The sequence below is a fragment of the Cynocephalus volans genome, chromosome 9 (genome assembly GCF_027409185.1).
Source record: "Cynocephalus volans isolate mCynVol1 chromosome 9, mCynVol1.pri, whole genome shotgun sequence".
NCBI classification, from domain to species: domain Eukaryota; kingdom Metazoa; phylum Chordata; class Mammalia; order Dermoptera; family Cynocephalidae; genus Cynocephalus; species Cynocephalus volans.
The window spans coordinates 150,564,206-150,581,464 of NC_084468.1; the positions used below are offsets into that span (position 1 = coordinate 150,564,206).

Here is a 17,259-nt window from a genome sequence, read left to right on the forward strand (position 1 = left end):
GATGCCCTCATGGTGCCTGGAAACACAGAGGTGGCATTCAGAACATGTGCCAAGGTGAGCCAGGAACCCATCAGTCTCGGGACCTGGACTAGTCCCCAGGACACAGGCAGCACAACACGGCAGCACCGTGCAGGCTCAGGCCCAGCTGTGGTCAGACACTGCCTAGAGAAGATGCTCCTGCCATCCCTTGCTGGACAACTTTACACATGGAGACCAGGAGTGCGGCCCACCCAGGAGGTAAGAGGGACAAGGTCTGCACGTTGGCACCTAGGTCTGAGCCAGACAGACTCTGACACCTGCAGTGCTGGTCTCATCATGGGTACCCTGTTTGACCCCTGCTGCAGGTGGGATGGGGGGATGTGGGGAGGGCTCTGTGCACCAATGACAACCGCGAGGGCCCCAGTCCCAAGGTCTTGTGGGACACAGGGCTGCTCCAGGTAGCTAAGTGGGATGGGCAGGGCACGTACCCGGCACTTGAGCTCGTACTCCTTCAGAATTGCCGCAAACCGCTCCTCCTGGGCCAGGAGTTCTGAGCTCTGTGGCTCTAGCTGAAAGTCAGATTGGACCGACATAACTGCCAGGGCCTCAGGCCAGGTGGAGCTGCTCCCCAGCCCCTGGGCCCTGAGAGCCTGGCTGGCTTGCTCCCCACGAGGCTCTGTAGCTCCAGGTGCAACCACCCCATCCCTCCTCCCTGTCTTCCTCTCCTCACCTCCTCCTTTACCCCCAAACCCCTGCCCCCCCATTTAAAAGTTCTCCAGGCCGAGGGATTTTCCAGATTTATTGAAGGCGTTCACGCTCACACCTCCAGGCTGAGCTGCATTCCTACCACAGCGGCCTGGGAGGCCCCCGCCTGGCCCTGCCTCTCCACTGGGAACCAGTCACTGAGGCTGTTGCTAAAGACACTTTGTGTGCTAGGAGGATGGACCATACATGTCAGGAGGGGGTACAAAACAGACAGACAGTCTTGATGCTAATTTTCTCTCCATTCTAGAATTTTAATAGAAAAACACTACGTTCGGTCCCTATGTCATCTTATTCAGGACGCTGACCACTTTTGATCCCCACCCCAGGTCTCTCTCTGAAGACTCAGCAGCAGGACTCACTCTGTCCTTCAGCACAAACTCCAGATCATTCTGCAGCCTCAGGACCAGCTTCTCTGAATCCGAGAACTTCTCTACCATTTCCACAATATCCTTCTGCAATCGACTGTTTTCCTAAAAGACACAGGCCAGTTGCTTACCAGGCAGAGGAGGAGAAGGCAGGCAGGTCTCAGTGTCACCTCTCAGGGAAGAAGGGAGGGTGTGGGGTGCTGACTGCCTCTGCACTGTGCAGGCTGTGCCTGAGCTCTATCACTGCCCACTGTCTTTACTTCTCCCCCCACCACTACCCTGTGCTCAGAAGGGCTAGCAAAGCATTATTTCTGAACAGTGTCCTAAATGAGGGATTTGAAATTGCACCAACACAGCTCAGAGTCCATCAGGGAGGAAGGTGGCATCTGCAGACACTGAGACTGAGTGAAGGGTTGACAGGGACAGTTGGGTGCAGAGCAAGGTGGGTGGGTGGTTCCTAGAGTTCCCGGCTCCTCCTCCAGGAGGTAGAGGCAGTGGGAGGCAGGGCAGGGCAGAGGTAGAAAGAAACCACAGGGCTGCAAGGTAGGAACTCAGGAACAGAGTCGGGCAGGAGCAGAGACTAGGCGCTGGGGCTGTCCACGTGCCCGGCACCTCACTGGAGCCAGATGCGGGGTGGGGGCGGGTTGTGGGATGCCCACCAAAGCCCATAAAACTGCATCGGGTCCAGGCCACAAAGCCAGCGCTCTGGCAGGTGACTCCAGAGGTGCTCCTGGTTTCTGGGGTGCAACCACTAACCCTCCCTGACCTCTGGTCCACTTGACCCAGAGAAGGAGTGAGAGGGAGAAGAGGAAGGGGCGATGCTGCTCTTGCAAAGTCAGGACCCTTCTGCTTTGCCTTAGGTGTGACACGGCCCCACTGCAGCAAATGTTCCTTGGTTTGAAATACCAGGTGTCTCCCTACCACTGAAATGTAAACTTGAGGCACTGGAAGGTGTCAGGTCCTTGATCAGGAAGATGTGAGTGTGAGAGGATACACTCATGGGCCTGCCCTGCTCCAGCTTCAAGCTCCAGCCCCATTTTTGTCCCTTGGGGCAGGGTTCCCTGGGGATGCCCCCCTACCTTCAGGGCTAGGGTCAGCTTCTGGCGGAGGCCAGCTTCCTCAGCCTGCAGACGGCCCAGATCCTGCTCCAGTGCCACTCTCTGCCTGCGGGCCTGCTCCCAGAACAGCTCTCGCTCCATCTCCACCTCCGACCGCAGGAGGCTCAGCCTGCCCTGGTACCCCCGCTCCAGGTGCCTGAAACACATCACACACGTTACACATGTCACACTGGGGCTCTCCAGCGATGCCCAAGCCCTCACCACCCAACCCTTGCTGCCTCAGGGCCTCTTCCCTCTTGGAAATCTCCCTGCCCTCAGCACTCGGCTGACCATCCTGGACTCTGTGGTCCCGCTTGATGGCCCAGGTCACCTTTCCTCAGCAGGCCTAGCACACACTCATCTATTGTGGGCTGCTGGAGGTGACCCCCAGAAAAGGAGAGCCGGTGGGGTGCGAGGCAAATGCTGGTGCTGTGGCCAGAGCCCTTAGGGCAGGCGGGCAGGGCTCTCTGGGGGCTGCCTCTCCACCTGCTCTGCCCTGCTCCCCACTGCTCCCCACTACTTGGCAGTAACCCTTTGACAAAGGCCTTTGATACCAAAAGCATATAGAAGTCGGCCTCCCCCCAGGAAGTAGGCGGCAGAGAACCTATGGACAGTGAACTCCCAAGGCAATGAGAAGAAGAGGCAGGAGGCATTTCCCCAGATTGTGCATTCATCTTTTCCATCATGATGTCAAATTCTGGCTTTATACTGACACAGCTGCTCCACAGGATTTCTCAAACCAAGTCCACCTAGACTGAAGACTGCCTTCAGCAGAAGGTGTGGCAATGTCAATCATTAAGTATAAGACAATACCTGGGCTCAGCCAACAGAGCCCAGCCTTATAATCTTGGCTCCAAACATTAAAGGAACAATATCCAAAGGGGAAGAAGATAGAGCAACAGCAGCTGTTACTTAGGAAAAAACAAGATGATAAATCTGACTAATTTAATACTCTACAAACCTTTGCAATAGTTTTAAAAATACAGACTTAAAAGGTCAGGGGTTCAGATCCCCATACCAGCCAGTTGCCAAAAATATAAAAATAGGGCCGACCCTGTGAGGCACTCGGGAGAGTGCGGCGCTGGGAGCGCAGTGACACTCCCGCCGCGGGTTCGGATCCTATATAGGAATGGCCGGTGTGCTCACTGGCTGAGTACCGTTCACGAAAAAGACAAAAAAAAAAAAAAATATATATATATATATATATAAAAATACATATTTGGCCCTGTCACCCCACTCTTTTAAAACCTTGAAATATATAACAAAAGGGAAATGGTTAGATCAGATAGGGCAGGCGCACATAATGGGAGGTTCCGTGGCCATCATAAAGGTATATACAATATGATATCATTTGTAAATAATTATGTGCACAGAAAAAATGAAAGACATGTAAAAAAATGTTAAGAGTAATATACTCTGGGAAGTGAGATTTCTAGTTTTATTTTCCTTTTACTTGTATTTTCTAAGTTTTCCACAATAAACATACATCACTCAGTACATTTGTAGTAAGGAAAACCTAATGCAACCATAGGAGTTATTTCTAGAAACCTACTGATAACTCCCCGTTGCTCACAGGACAAAATACAAACACACCCCCACAGCCCCCGAGGCCCTCTGGGCTTCAGCTCAGCATCTCCCTCCGTGTGTCCTTCAGCCAGATTTGAAGACAGAGATGCTGCGTTAGAGCTGGCGATCCTCTGGCCCTCAGGAAAGACACATCACAAAACTCTTCCCAGATGGCTGGGAGAGGATCCAGCCCTACATGTCCTGGCCAAAGCAAATGCATTCACAGTTACACTGATCGATTCACTTTCAGCCTTTGAACACAACTGTGTAAAAAGGAGCGTCGTCTCCCATGAACAACCCTAACTGAGGGCTGGGAAGTGGCCAGTGCTGGACGGTGAGAGGAAGGTCATGCGGGGGTCGGCTCTGCCTGGAGCTGCAAGCCACCCCTCACACCCCAGCCTCCCAGAGGGACCCTGCGTAGGCAGCATGAAGGGTCCTTAGCACCAACAAGGGTCTCGTGCCGCTCAGCGGAGCACCAACATTCAGAGACAGAGCAGTGCGGTGTTCCAAGAGAGGGCGGCATCGACCACGCTGCTGGTCTCTCTCTCTCTCCTTTCAGCTCCTAGTTTTTAACATTTTCACTCTGTGGAAGCCAGATGACCTCACACCTCGCTCTGGGAAGGCAGGAACTAAGCACCTGGTACTGCAGAGTCAGCCTTAGCAGTCAGAATTCCCTGATTCTGCCTTCAGGAGCTTGCTTTGCCTGGAATGGAAGCGGCCGGGCACTAGACAAGTCATCTGAATGAAGACTATCACTGCTGACAAGAGCAGAAACAAACTGATTTATTTCCTAACTAAATGCACTTCTGTGATAAACCCACGTTCTACACTGAGGTGAGGCGGCTCAGGGAGGCCCCACAAGCCCAGCCTGCTGCAGGAGGGCCAGCGGCCTGACCCACATCCCAGGCAGGGATCTCAGCCCAGGCCTGTCGGCCTTCCCCAGACACCTCCTTGTGTTTGGAGAAAGCATACAGAACTTTTAGCTTTTCTGAAAATTACCCTTGTCCTGCCAGGGCCTTCCAGCGCAGCAGTGGTGGAAGCGAGCATGTGCACACCCACGCCACCCCCCACGCCACTCCCCATGCCACGCAGAGGGACGTGTGGGTCTCAACCCTGGCCACCCCCAGAAGGAAATGGACTCAGGAGGCACACGTGGATGCAGCGCTGAGGCCCTGCCCTGCACAGAGCCTGGCCCTATGCACCACAGCATGTGGGAAGGCGGGGGCCACAGGAGGGGCAGTGGAGACCCCCTTCTGCCCGGTGCAGATCTCTGGAAACCCTGAGTCATGGAGAAGGAGGTGCTGGGCCTCAGGGCTGACTCTGGGTAGCCTGGACGGCCTGCTCACCCCCCCTGGGGAAAGTAGCCCGATCCCCGACCCCTCGGCACCTTTCCTTAGTCTCTGGACCTGCAGCTGCACAGCAGACACCTGAGCCATCTTTGGTTTAAGCACTGCGCTTTAGCTGGGCACAGTTGCATGGCTGCTGAGCTCCCCGTCTGTGGGGCCACCCTGCAGACCTTGCAGTGCCCCAGGCGAGCACCCCCAGAGTGTGCTGTCCACGGAGCGGGGCAGACAGCACATGGCCCCTCCTCACACCATCTCACTTCCCCCTGAGCCTCAACGATGCCAATGGTTCCCAAGCCAGACAGATGTGCCTTTCTTAGCAACGTGCTAGAAAGCTGCATGGAAGGCAATTTGGGGAGGGCAGATGTTCCTGTGAAATCCCTTAAGCTGCCCATCCAGGGCTGTGCCGGGGACTTTACATGTACCTCGAGTGATACCCTTGTGCTGTGTGGTCTCACACACACCATCAGGGCCGCTGTGAGGCTGCCACAGCCACACATGATGGGACAAGGAGCACTTGTCACAGGATCCACAAAATACCCACAACCCCTGAGCCACTCTTTCCCTCTCCCTCCTCATGTTATGGTACTCAACAGGCATCGCGAGACATAGCTGCAAGTGCCAGGCCCTGTGCTGACGCGCTGATACACCAGTGGCTCCACCCAGAGATGACAAACATTCTACAGACGAGGAATGGAAGGGCTTGGGGACCAGAGGGCCAGACCTGCAGCTGCGTGTGAGGGAGGGAGAGGAGGGGAGGGCCACAGTGCCTGGCTGACCCCGCCCCTGAACTGCAGGCGCAGAGACGTCTTTTTCCACATGGGTGACCTCCCCTACCCCCCAAACACACAGGTGAGAAAAGCTTCATGAGGTGAACAAGCGGCAGAGCTCTGACAGGCAGCCTCCCTCGGGCACAGACGGTGCTCCATGGTGGAGACCCAGAAACCCCTCCCTGCTGCTCCTGGGAAATCCTCACTGGCGGGAGTGCCTCAAATGTTCTGATTAACAAACCAGACAGATGGTTTTGTGTCCTTAAGAAAAACTATCAGGGGCTGGCTGGTTAGTTCAATTGGTTAGAGAATGGTGCTGATAACACCAAGGTCAAGGGTTTGGATACCTATATCAGCCAGCCCCTAGAAAACAAAAACAAAACTATCAGAAATCCTTCTGGGGCCGACCCCGTGGCGCACTCGGGAGAGTGCTGCGCTGGGAGCGCAGTGGCGCTCCCGCCACGGGTTTGGATCCTATATAGGGATGGCTGGTGCGCTCACTGGCTGAGCGTGGTACGGGCGACACCAAGCCAAGGGTTGCAATCCCCTTACTGGTCACGAAAAAAAAAAAAAAGAAATCCTTCTGTCTGGTCTGCTTGGCCACCAGCCCCAAACCAGGGGTCAGCTCAAGGCACTCTAGTCAAGATGCGTGGAGTCAGATTTGGGTCTTTGGCTTTTTTCCACCTGCTGAGCCAACACCTCTCTCAGAGCATCCCTGCTAGCTAATCACAGGGCTGTGTCTGGGCGACAGAAGGACTTGGCTTACATAAGACCGAACGAAGCAGGGGCAGAGACAGGGATTGTCCCTGTGGCTCTGCTTTTGTAAACACACCCTCTCTTGTTTTAAGAAAAGACATCCCCAAAGTTGTATCTTCTAGATTCTGTTGGCTCAGGTGAAACAGGAGAGTCTCAGCTCCACACACTCAAGGCCGCAGCCTCACCTGTGGATAGGGGAGGCGTCAGGTGAGGCCGCCACTCCGGCCCAGAACCTACTTGATTTTCTTCTCCGTGAGCTGCTCCAGGGTGGACTGGCGGTCATCCATCTCTTTCACAAACTCTAGGTTCCTCTTCTCGGCTTGCTCCAGGTCCTGCCTGGCCTTGTCTCGCTCTCTCACCAGCTGCTCCAGGTGGCCCCTGCCACAGGAAGGAGACAGAGTCACACGGGATGCCACCATCAGCCTGACCTGCCAAGCTGGGCCTCTTGGGACCCCACGAGCCCCATGTCTGCATGAATGATGACGACAGCCGCGTTGCCATGTTAACTCACTGCCACCACCAACTAAGGCGGTTTCTACAATCACTGTGCCCATCTTACAGGTATGTGTATTGGGGAGGCTGGCAAATGACTTGTCAAGGGCAGTTTCTAGAAAGTTATGAACCCAGGAAATCTGGGCCTGAATACTGTGATGTGCCACATCTCTTAGGTATGAGAACCGTTCTGTGCACCTCGTCTCCAGCTGCGCTGTGGACAACTTGAGTCCTCAGCACCTGATCTGGGAGTGGATGTGTGGAGGGGAGGAGAAGGCTGGCTGGCTGGCATCCCTGCCAACCACAGCCCTGTGCCTGGCAGCCTGGCATCCGAGTCACCCAGAGCAGAAGGCAATTCGTGTATGTGACTCCAAGGCCTCAGCCAAGGCTCTGTGCAATCATCTGTGGCACTGCTATTCAGGTGACTCCCTTCTGCTCTCGAGGTCAAGGGAGGGACCTGGGCAAGCCCTTCTCTGGTTCTGCTGGCAGAGGTGCCTGAGGTCAGCAGGCTCATCTGTCAGCACCTAACAAGATGGAAAGTCTTTAGGATCGAGATTGTGATTTGTGCCAATCTTTTCTGCAGCTTCAGAACATCAATAAAAACACAAAAGCAATCTTTATGCAAATCTGCTCAGCAGATAGAGGCTAAACCAAAGCCGAACCCAGTCAAAATGGAGTGTACTCTTGGCCAATGGTCACTGCACACTTTGTGACCACGTTTGAAAAGCACTCCTTTTTCCTCTTTTGCCAGCTGGCCTGAGCCTCTGACTGCTCTACAAAGCATGTCCCTGGCCGACTGGAAGTTTTCCACCTTCTCACCAGTGGGCTCCCACACCAGCAGGACGAGGGTCAAGTCCTTCTCATTGGAACCTCACAAAAAGGGACTGGGTGAGGGCCTCAACATACAGATCCTGAGCTTCTCACCAAGCTCGAGGGAAAACCTGGGCAGGCAGGCACCCAGCAGTCCACTTAGGCCCCGCCAGCGCAGACACATAGACATCGCTCACCTGCCCCACGCTCCCTTCTCCTCCCACCCTGAGCACCTGCTGAAAGGGCCGGAGAGCCCCAGCCCCAGGACTGGCCTTCATGGTGAAGGCACACAGGGCAGGGAGGCAGCCCAGCGTCCAGGGTGTCCCAGGCTCCCCTTGAGGCCAGCCTGGCCAGCGTGCCCCCTTGCCCCCCATCCCTCGTGGGCTCTTACTGGCAGTAGCTCAGCTCCTGGCGGTAGCAGGCCAGGGCCGCCTGCTGGATGACACCATCAACCATCATGAGCTCATTGTCAAGGGCCCAGGTCAGATCCAGGAGGTTCACCTTCTCATCCACACTGAAGTCCAGGCTCTAGAAGCAGGAAGCCCCAGTGGGCACAAGAGGATGAGGGACTTCTCCAAACACACAATTCCTTATTCTCCTAAGGACAGTCCAGGGACTCTGACCCATGTGGGCTATCGTGGGCAGCACCTGCCCTTTTCTTTCTGCCAAAGTCTCTGCCTCTCGGGAGGGGCCCCTCCTTGACCTCCATGTAACCCTGGTGCCCCCATCCCTGTCAACACTGTGGTCCCACGTCCCTGCCTCGGTGAGTGTGATCCGGGCTGGACAAAGTGTGAGACACAGGCAGAGCCTCGTCCTCAGCAAGCACCTCACGGGATTGACGCGGACACTGGGAGCCAGGCCCTTTTCCTCTCAGAAATCAGCTCCTGGAAGGACTGCGTGAGCCTCGGGAAGCCCCAAGCGAGGAGGCCTGGCCTGCAGCTGACGCCACCAAGAGGAAAGCAGAGCAGAGATGGAGGGAGTCCCGACGCCATCACTTGAGCCTGACCTGCAATGCCTGAAGTTTCTGTCCCAGAACACCCACTCAGGCCACCCCTACATTCTCCTTCTACTTAAGCCGTTTTGAGTTGGGCATTTGCCATTGCAACCTAAGAGAATCATGATTAACACAGCTCTATAAAATACTTGTATGGATGAATGATCTTGTTGGCAGAAAGAAGATCTGTCAGAGGAGGGAGCCATGGACATGAAGTGATCCAGAAAGGAGCATTCCTCCCCCAGGATTTGGAAAAACAAACTTAAAAATAAAGTTAAAAGAACAGAACAATCATGAGTATTTTAGCACAACAAAAAAGAACAGTGAACACCCATAAACTCCTCTAGCATCAAGTGTTCTTGACTCCTGCCTCCTGCTGTGACTTCTGAAAGTTACAGTCACACCGCGGGCAGCACAGGCGCCATGGCACACCAGCACACGCGGTGGCATCAGGGCCACTCCTGTGCCCACCCCCGTGCTCCTGAAGAGAAGGGGCACTGCGAGTGAAGCCCGGGCAGCAATCTGGGAGGCTGACGCTGTCATCCCACAAGTGCAGACTTCCAGGAACGGTAGCATCGGGTGGGTGCTGAGAAGTGATGAAAGCCACCTTGGCATGTGGGTGGGGGGGTGGCCTGAGGTGGCCAATGCTCTGCTCTGCCTGGGAACTCCCCTCCCACAAGGCTGGCCTGTATGTCTGTGACACTATGAAACACACAGCTGGCCCATGGTCAGTTTCCTGCCAGGCCCTAAAATCCTCGGAGTCTCCAGAGCAGAAAGTGTGTTTTTTGAATGTTAATGAGTGACTGGAGGCTGGCAGCCCTCTGGCAGCTTCACATGGCGGCTGGTCACTGGAAAGACCAAGCTAGGATTACAGGGTAGGGACTTTCAGCCCCACCTCCAACCTCTAGGAAGGAAAGAGGGGCTGATGGTGGAGCTGATCACCAGTGGCCAATGATTTAATCCATCAGGCCTCTGTAAAGAAGCCTCCCTAAAACCCAAAGGACAGGGTTTGGGGAGCTTCTGGACAGCTGAGCTCGTGGAGGTTCCTGGAGGGTGGCGTGCCAGGGGAGGGTACAGAAGCCCTGTGCCCCTTCCCACATGCATCTCTCCATCTGTGTCCTTTGTAGTATCCTTTATAATAAACCTGTAAACATAAGTACATGTTTCCCTGAGTTCTGTGAGCCGCTCAGCAAATAAATTGAGCCTGAGGAGGCAGTTGTGGGAACACTCATATATAGCTGGTGAGTCAGAAGCACAGGGGACAACCTACTACTTGACACTGGCATCTGAGGTGGGGGCCGTCTTGTGGGACTGAGCCCTCACCATGGGATCTGAAGCTACCTCCAGGTAGACAGTGTCAGAACTGGATTAAATCAGAGGACACCCAGCTAGTGTCCGCTGGAGAATCCGCTGTGTTATCGCTTGCTGGGTGTGTGGGGGGAACTCCACACATCTGGTCACTCTGGTTTTCCCTGTCACATTAACTCCTAGAACACTGAGGAGGTGACGGTGTGACAGGCAGGGTGAGATCATGACACTCATGGCCTCCCCCTGGCTTTCGGACCCTCACTCTGGGGAAGCAGCTGCCACGCTGCAAGGGCGCTCCGGCAGCCAGGGACAGATGCCTCGCCCGCAGCAAGCACCGGCTTGCCAGCAGCGTGGGCATACCATCCAGGAAGCTGACCCCAGCCCCAGTGGGGCCACTGGAAGACTCGCCGTGAATGGTGGGCTGATGACAACCTCACAAGGGAGCCTGAGCCAGAACCAGGACCACCTGCCAGGCTGCTCCCAGATTCCTGACCACAAACACTGCGTGAGACAAGAAACGCTAGTTAAGTTGTAGGGCACGATTTAGTGACAACCTGTTAGGGATTGAGAGAACCAGCCCAGGTTCTCCCACCCCGTGGGGCCAGGACGAGCAGCACCATTGTGACTAATAATGGGAAAGCAGGACGAAGAGCAAGTTTTGAGATGGCAGGGACCAGATAGAGACGCACTGCTGATCGGGGCGCAGCGGGAGCCGGGCACGTCCAGATGCCCAGGAATCGTGAATGGGGTGCCACGGGGAATCTCAGAGCCACGAACACCTCTGCTTTTTACCCTCCTTGTGTGCACGTTTTGGTGATCCCAGCTCAGTCTCTAGCTTTCAGAACAATCCCAAGGGCCAGTTGTCTGGGTCTGGCTTTGCCATCCTGGGGGACTTGCCCAGGAGGGTCTCCACCCAGAGTCAGATGGATTGTTTTAAAGCCTGTCTTACTGCTCCTTCACGTACTGTTGGTTTGTAGTAATAGGGACATTTTGGGGGGCAATAATGACAAAGCCTATCAAGAGTTAAAATATGTAACTTCAGGAATGTACACTACAGAAAAATACCAGCATAAGAGCATGAGGGTATTTTGTATTATAAATGCTGAGGTTTCTAATAGGAACAGACTGGAAAAACTTACATGTCCCATAATGGGGAAAAGGTCACATGGTCACATAAATTAGCAAGATACATGCTACCAATTTAAACCAAAAAATAAAATAAACCACACATATAAATATATTTTTTCATGTGTCAGAGAAGAATTCAGCAGGATGCCCACTAAGTCATCAGCTGCCACGCCCTTGGGGAATGGGAGCAAAGCAGGGTAAGCTTTCTTTGCTTTATAGATTTTTATACAGTTCATTTTTTTTTTTAACGATGGAAAGAGAAATCTGGAAACGAAAATAGTAAATCTAGTTTGCTGTACTTCCCTGAGGTGGTCTTCCCTCAGCCACGCCCGGCCCCTGGGCGCCTTGGACTTTGCCACCCCAGGGCAGAGTCCCTCCAAATCCTAAGGGCAGGCCCTGTGTCCCTGGGGGAACATGACCCGTGAAGAGCCGCCCCTGTGTGAGGACAGCCCCCTGGGCACCCAGAACAACGTGGAGGAACACGTGAGGAGGAGCAACGCCAGGGCGGGAAGGTCTGGGGCAGGGGGCGAGGGGGGCGCTGTGGGCAGCACCAGCTGGGCACGATCCGGGAGGACTGCCAGTTCCCTGTGAGCTCGTCAGGAACATCTGCGGCAGTGATGCCTAAGCGCACAGCTTCACCAAGGCGGGGATCTCTCTACTCACCTGCCGGACTCACCTCCTTTGCCTGGCAGGGGGTGGGGAAATGTCTAAAATACTAAAACCTACCTGCAAATGGATTTTTTTCAGGCTGTTGTTTTCTCCGTACTTTTTATTATCTTATTAATTTAAAATTTCCTATATTTTAGAAAATGTTTCCACCCAGACTTTCCTACATGGGATTCTCTGCACAGAACATGTGCCCCTGCTGCATCTCTCACGTGAGGTGTTCCGTCCACCCTCCTCTGTGGGCAGACGGCCCCCCAGATGCCCTGCCCAGCCCTACGACCGCTGTGGCAGCCATAAGTGACCACTTCCAAACCTGCAAGATCTCCCTGCCACTATGAATGCCCTCCTGGGCCCACACAGCGATGACCTGCTCAGGAAAAGCAAAGCCAGTGCCATCGTCAAGGCTGGAGAAGAGGCGCAGGCCTGAGCACAGGGACACGAGGGATGAGGTCGTGGTGGTGTGGCAGCCACTCTCCTCCGGGACCTGCACATAGGGGACAGGAGAAGTCCTGAGCAGAGGAGATGCGAAGCCATGTGTTGAGCCTTGTCAACACACTCCACCCTCCCCAGCCCGTGCTCGGTGCTTCAACATCACACTGAGGCCTAATAAGAAAAACTCGCGGGATCACTGTGAGCTCCTTTTCCTAGATGAAGAGCCGAAGCATGGCACCATCCTGTCATTTGTTCAAGACCCCAGGCTTTGCAGGTGACAGGGTTGGCTCCAGACTCCTGGCCCTCACTCCCCTGGGGACCCCACAACACCCACTCCTGCACCATCCAGCTGAGGCCTTACGCCTGTGTGGTGCAACCAGTCACCCCGGTCAGCATGCCATCACAAAGAGGAGGACGACGGGGGTTTTGACCGTCTCCACCCTGAGTTAGTGACGTGTGCACCTGGCCTCACAGAGGAACAGCCTGAGAAGCCACATGCAGTGCCTGGACAATCCAGGCTGCAAAAGGAAACACAAGATGGGTCCAGAAGAAGGGGGGATGGCCCAAGCAGAACTGCACGTGTCCTCAGAACCCAGACCTGCAGGGCCGGTGGCCAGGTGGTCTTGGGGAGTTTTCCTGAAGGCAAGCAAATCTCTTAGCTGGAAGCTGACCCACGAGGCTCCACATGGTTGGAACTGTAAGAATGACCTTCCTGCTCTTCTCTGCCCAGGGAAGGCCCTTCACCACAAGGACTTGCCGCCGGGCCACAGGGCTGAGGGTGGTGGCCTGTCCTGCACACCACGTGCCTCCGCTCACGGCCCCCAGGTTCCCAGCACTTGTAAGAGTGCCCTCCTCACCAGGCTCTGCCTCAGGACCCCCTTGCTCTCCCTGGACACCGCAAGCCTGTCCTGGGCTGGAATACTTCCCCCCACTCCCCTAGCACATCCCTTCCTCAGGCTCTGTTGGGAGGACGCCCCAGCCCCTTCCCAACCTGCACCTCCTCCCATGTGCTGCTCACACTGCGACTGCTCCTGCACAGAGTCCCCAAGGCAGTGCCCTTGTTCCCCATTGGCCTGATCTCACAACTGTCCCGACCTTGCCAAGGAGTGAGCATTCACTGAACCATGTGGGGTGCTTTGAACGCCACAAAGCAGGCATTTTACCCTGTCCACAGAAGGGCAAGGGTGGCTCCGGGGGCTCCGTGACATGGAACAGCTAGACACCCACATGTGCCTGAAGCTCAAGTCGCCCCTCTCTCCCCCGCTCTGAGGTTGAGCGCCAGACGGAGGGCTCCAGGCAGAGCCCTATACCACCAGGCCCACCTGCCTTGTTGCTGGCCAGGGCACACAGGACACGGCACCCCTCACCCCACAGCCAAGCGGGGCACTCTGCCAACCTCACACCCCCAGCTTCTACCCTGAAGTAGGTGGCAGTGCCAATGTTCTGTGACTCGTCTGTCATGGTGCATGTGTGTGAGAGATGGTGTGTGCACAGTGAGCACAGATCTGCACGTCTCTGTGTAGACTGTAAGTGGGACTGCGTGTACGCAGGGGGTGTGCACGTAGTGTGCAGGTGTGCATGGACGCGTGTGTGCCGAGAGGACGGCGCAGTGAGGGAAGCAGGAGAGGCCGCTGATGGTGGGCAGGCCACTGCGGGAGGCATGAGGGACCCATGGTCCTCCTCACACGCAGCCGGGGCCACAGGCAGGTGCTGGCCGCTCAGGACACGTGGGGAGCAGGCGGCTCCACCTCAGAGCAGGCGCTCCCTCAGCTGACTGGCCGGCTCCGCTGGTCTTCCTAACCTCAGGGTTGGACGCTCTTCCTCAGCATTGGCTCCTGGGTTCCTTCTTAGTCCTTCTAGTTGACTTTAGAGTCCAATACTTAGATTCTCAGATGTGCCTGCCTCTGGTCCTATACCACCACCCACCAAATATGAAGGAACCAGCCTCTGCGTCAGAGAAGCAGCATCCACAAGATGTCCCCAGAGCAGCCATGCCCTGCAGGGGGAGAGGGAGGCTTTTCTGTCCTGGTACTGAGAAAACCAACGTGCTGGGCCGCCAGCCACTGAACAAAGCCACAATTCAAACAGCTGCCTAAAATCCACTCCCTTCAGACTGCACAGAGATCGGGTATTTGTGTGCAAGGTAAAAGTCAGGAATGCAGGGTGGGTGAACGCAGGTTAAGGAACACCCTGGGGAGTGGCTGCAGAGCTACCGCAGCGGGAAGAGGACGGGAAGCGGGCGCTTCCTCACTGGAGCACGTCCCTCATGAGCAAGAAGACACAGGAGGAGCTCCCACGTCCACGCAGTGTGCATGACCTTCTGCAACCCCCGTGAGGCAGGCAACCAGCCTGTCCCCATTCTACAGCTGAGCCTGAGGCTCAGAGAAGGTGCGTGACTCACCCAGTTAGACGCAGTTAGGGCGGAGCAATGCCAGATCAGCCCTAGGTCTGTGTGGTTCTAGATCCTAAGTCACACGGCCCCACACGTACACATGCATGCGCATACACCCCTGCCCACTCCTGGACAGCCCGCTGTGCGGTGACCCAGGTAGAGGGTCAACAGCTTCAGTCACCAGAATAACAGCAGTTACTGCTGGGGTTTGACACCCAACTGTCCCATTTTACCTGGTAATGAGACCAAGGCCTGCTTGGTTTGATCAGAGTGGAAGGTTCCAGAAGTGAAGCAGGCTCATGACTGAATAGGCCAAGCTGGAATTCCTCAAGACTCACTCTGCCATCTCCATCTTGATCCAGTTTGTTAAACAAGTCTTTGAGTTCCTAAATAGAAGCCATCACTCTCAGGCCCAGAGGCCCACACACAGAGCTGCGTGCCAGCCACATTACCAGAGCCTCCCTGGCTCCAAGTGCCCAGCAGGGCAGAGTTGCTTGTCCTTATCCAACTCATAACTGTCTGGGCCACACCTACCTGTATTTTCCCAAGGTCTCCCTCCTCTGTCCTGTAAACCTACATGGCCTGGTCAGTTTCCATCCCACTGTGAGTGGATGTCACCTGAACTTCCTAATGCCACAAAAACTCATGCAGTGTCTACTGGGCAGGACCTTGTTGGATGCCGAGGAGGTGAACTCAAAGCACATGGCCTGGCCTCTAGTTCACAGTCGAGCCGGGCCATACAAAGAAGATGGAAAGGGTGTTCCAGCCAGAGGGAGGATTGTGAGTGAAGGCATCAGACATGCCTGCCATGCTTGGGAGCAGCAGGGAGTCGGTGGGGCTGAGCTTCACGGCCAGAGATGGACTTTCCAAGGTGTCTGGAGTCTGGCCTTGGGCAGAAGCAGTGGGAGCCATTAAAGGGCCTTGAACCAGAAAGTGATATAGCTGAATTAGCATCAGAAGGGTGAAGGGATTCTACAGACCCAACACAAAACCGTGACCCATGAAACAAGTCACTGGGGTGGTCTGGGTGGCCCATCTTGCACTCTTACCTCTTTCTCAAGTCCTTGGAGACCAATGCTCTGGCAGACCACAGCCAGCTCCTGCTCGTTCAGGTGGCCGCTGCTGCCGACACCCAGCTCTTCCCAGATGCCCCGCACCTGGCTCTCAGGGCTGTCAAAGGAGGAGCTACAGGACTTCCGGGGGCTCCCAAAGACCTCGGAGCCCCAGGTTTGCAGCTGGCCTGAAGCAAGGAAGATTCGCAGTTACATCCTGATATAATAAAAGGGAGTACCCAGCTTTAAAAAGACGGAAATCCTGACATTTGCCATGAGCATGAATCTTGAGGACATTATGCTAGGTGAAGTAAGCCAGGTACAGAAAGACAAATACTGACACACCCCAGGCATCCACTGCCATCCTCAAAGACCGTGACAGCCTCCTGCCATCCCCCACCTCACACACCTGGTGTTTAAGGACCTGACAGTTTGCCCACATATGTCTACCATCACCTCCAGTTTTTGTTTCCTGCAGTACACGACAACCACCTGTTCCAACTCTCCCCTCTCCGAAATGCCTTCCCTCTTCCTTCCGACCTGTCCCTGGAGGTCAGTTTAAAACGAGGCTTCAAAATTCTTTGACAATCTTCCCATCAGGTCTGCATCCCCTCTCCTCGAATCTGGACAACCCTGTGGCAGCTTCCAATAGAACACAACGGGAGGGATGCTGTGTGACTCTGGCACTGGCCATAGCAGGGAGGCAACCCCAGACTTGTCTGCGAGACCATGTGTGCTTTGGGCCCTGAGCCACATGCTGTGGGGAAGCCCAGCCACACCGAGAGGCCACGTGTGAGCCCCCAGCCCACGTGTGAGCGACCCTTCGCATGACTCTAGGCCCAGCCTTCGAGGGTCTCAGCAGAGGCTCCAGACATCACAAGGCCCCTACAGATCTATCCGTTCTCCAAACCTTCCAGGAACCCTCAGAGAGCTCTGCAGAAGCATCGGAAAGCTTGGGCTCTGTGCTCACAGAGGCTGCATGAGGCTCAGTGTGACCCCCTCCTGGGAGGCCCAGGGGCTCTGAGGGGAGACGCTGCGGGCATTGGGCAGGCCCAGGAAGTGCCTGTGCAGCCCCTTGTGCTCAACATGGGCCACTCTGTGCTTCTCGCACCAGCTGTACCGTCCTCTATTTCCTGCCACTGCTTGTCACAGGTGTTGTGTTGTCTCCCCAGTTACACTCCAGGATTCTTCAGTAATACTTATTCACTTTTTACATTAAAGAGGTATTAGAGCCAAAAACAAAATAAGTAAGAAGAAAAAGAAGCCCCACTCCCCGCAGACCTTTTGTTCCCCTCCCCAGAGGTAATGACTGTGAAGGGTTCCGCGCCTGCCTTCTGAAGTGTT

The 17,259-nt window shown here is 55.2% G+C and overlaps 1 protein-coding gene across 1 annotated transcript in view; it reads right to left on the minus strand.

Annotated features, from left to right (window-relative positions):
• The window catches only part of NINL (ninein like), an 83,845-nt gene that overhangs the window by 54,466 nt on the left and 12,120 nt on the right, over positions 1-17,259 (minus strand). The window contains 8 exon segments of the mRNA XM_063107517.1: positions 468-548; positions 1,104-1,214; positions 2,189-2,363; positions 6,879-7,019; positions 8,335-8,471; positions 12,353-12,523; positions 15,097-15,249; positions 15,913-16,103. Of these exon segments, the coding sequence (XP_062963587.1) occupies positions 468-548; positions 1,104-1,214; positions 2,189-2,363; positions 6,879-7,019; positions 8,335-8,471; positions 12,353-12,523; positions 15,097-15,249; positions 15,913-16,103 (1,160 nt within the window).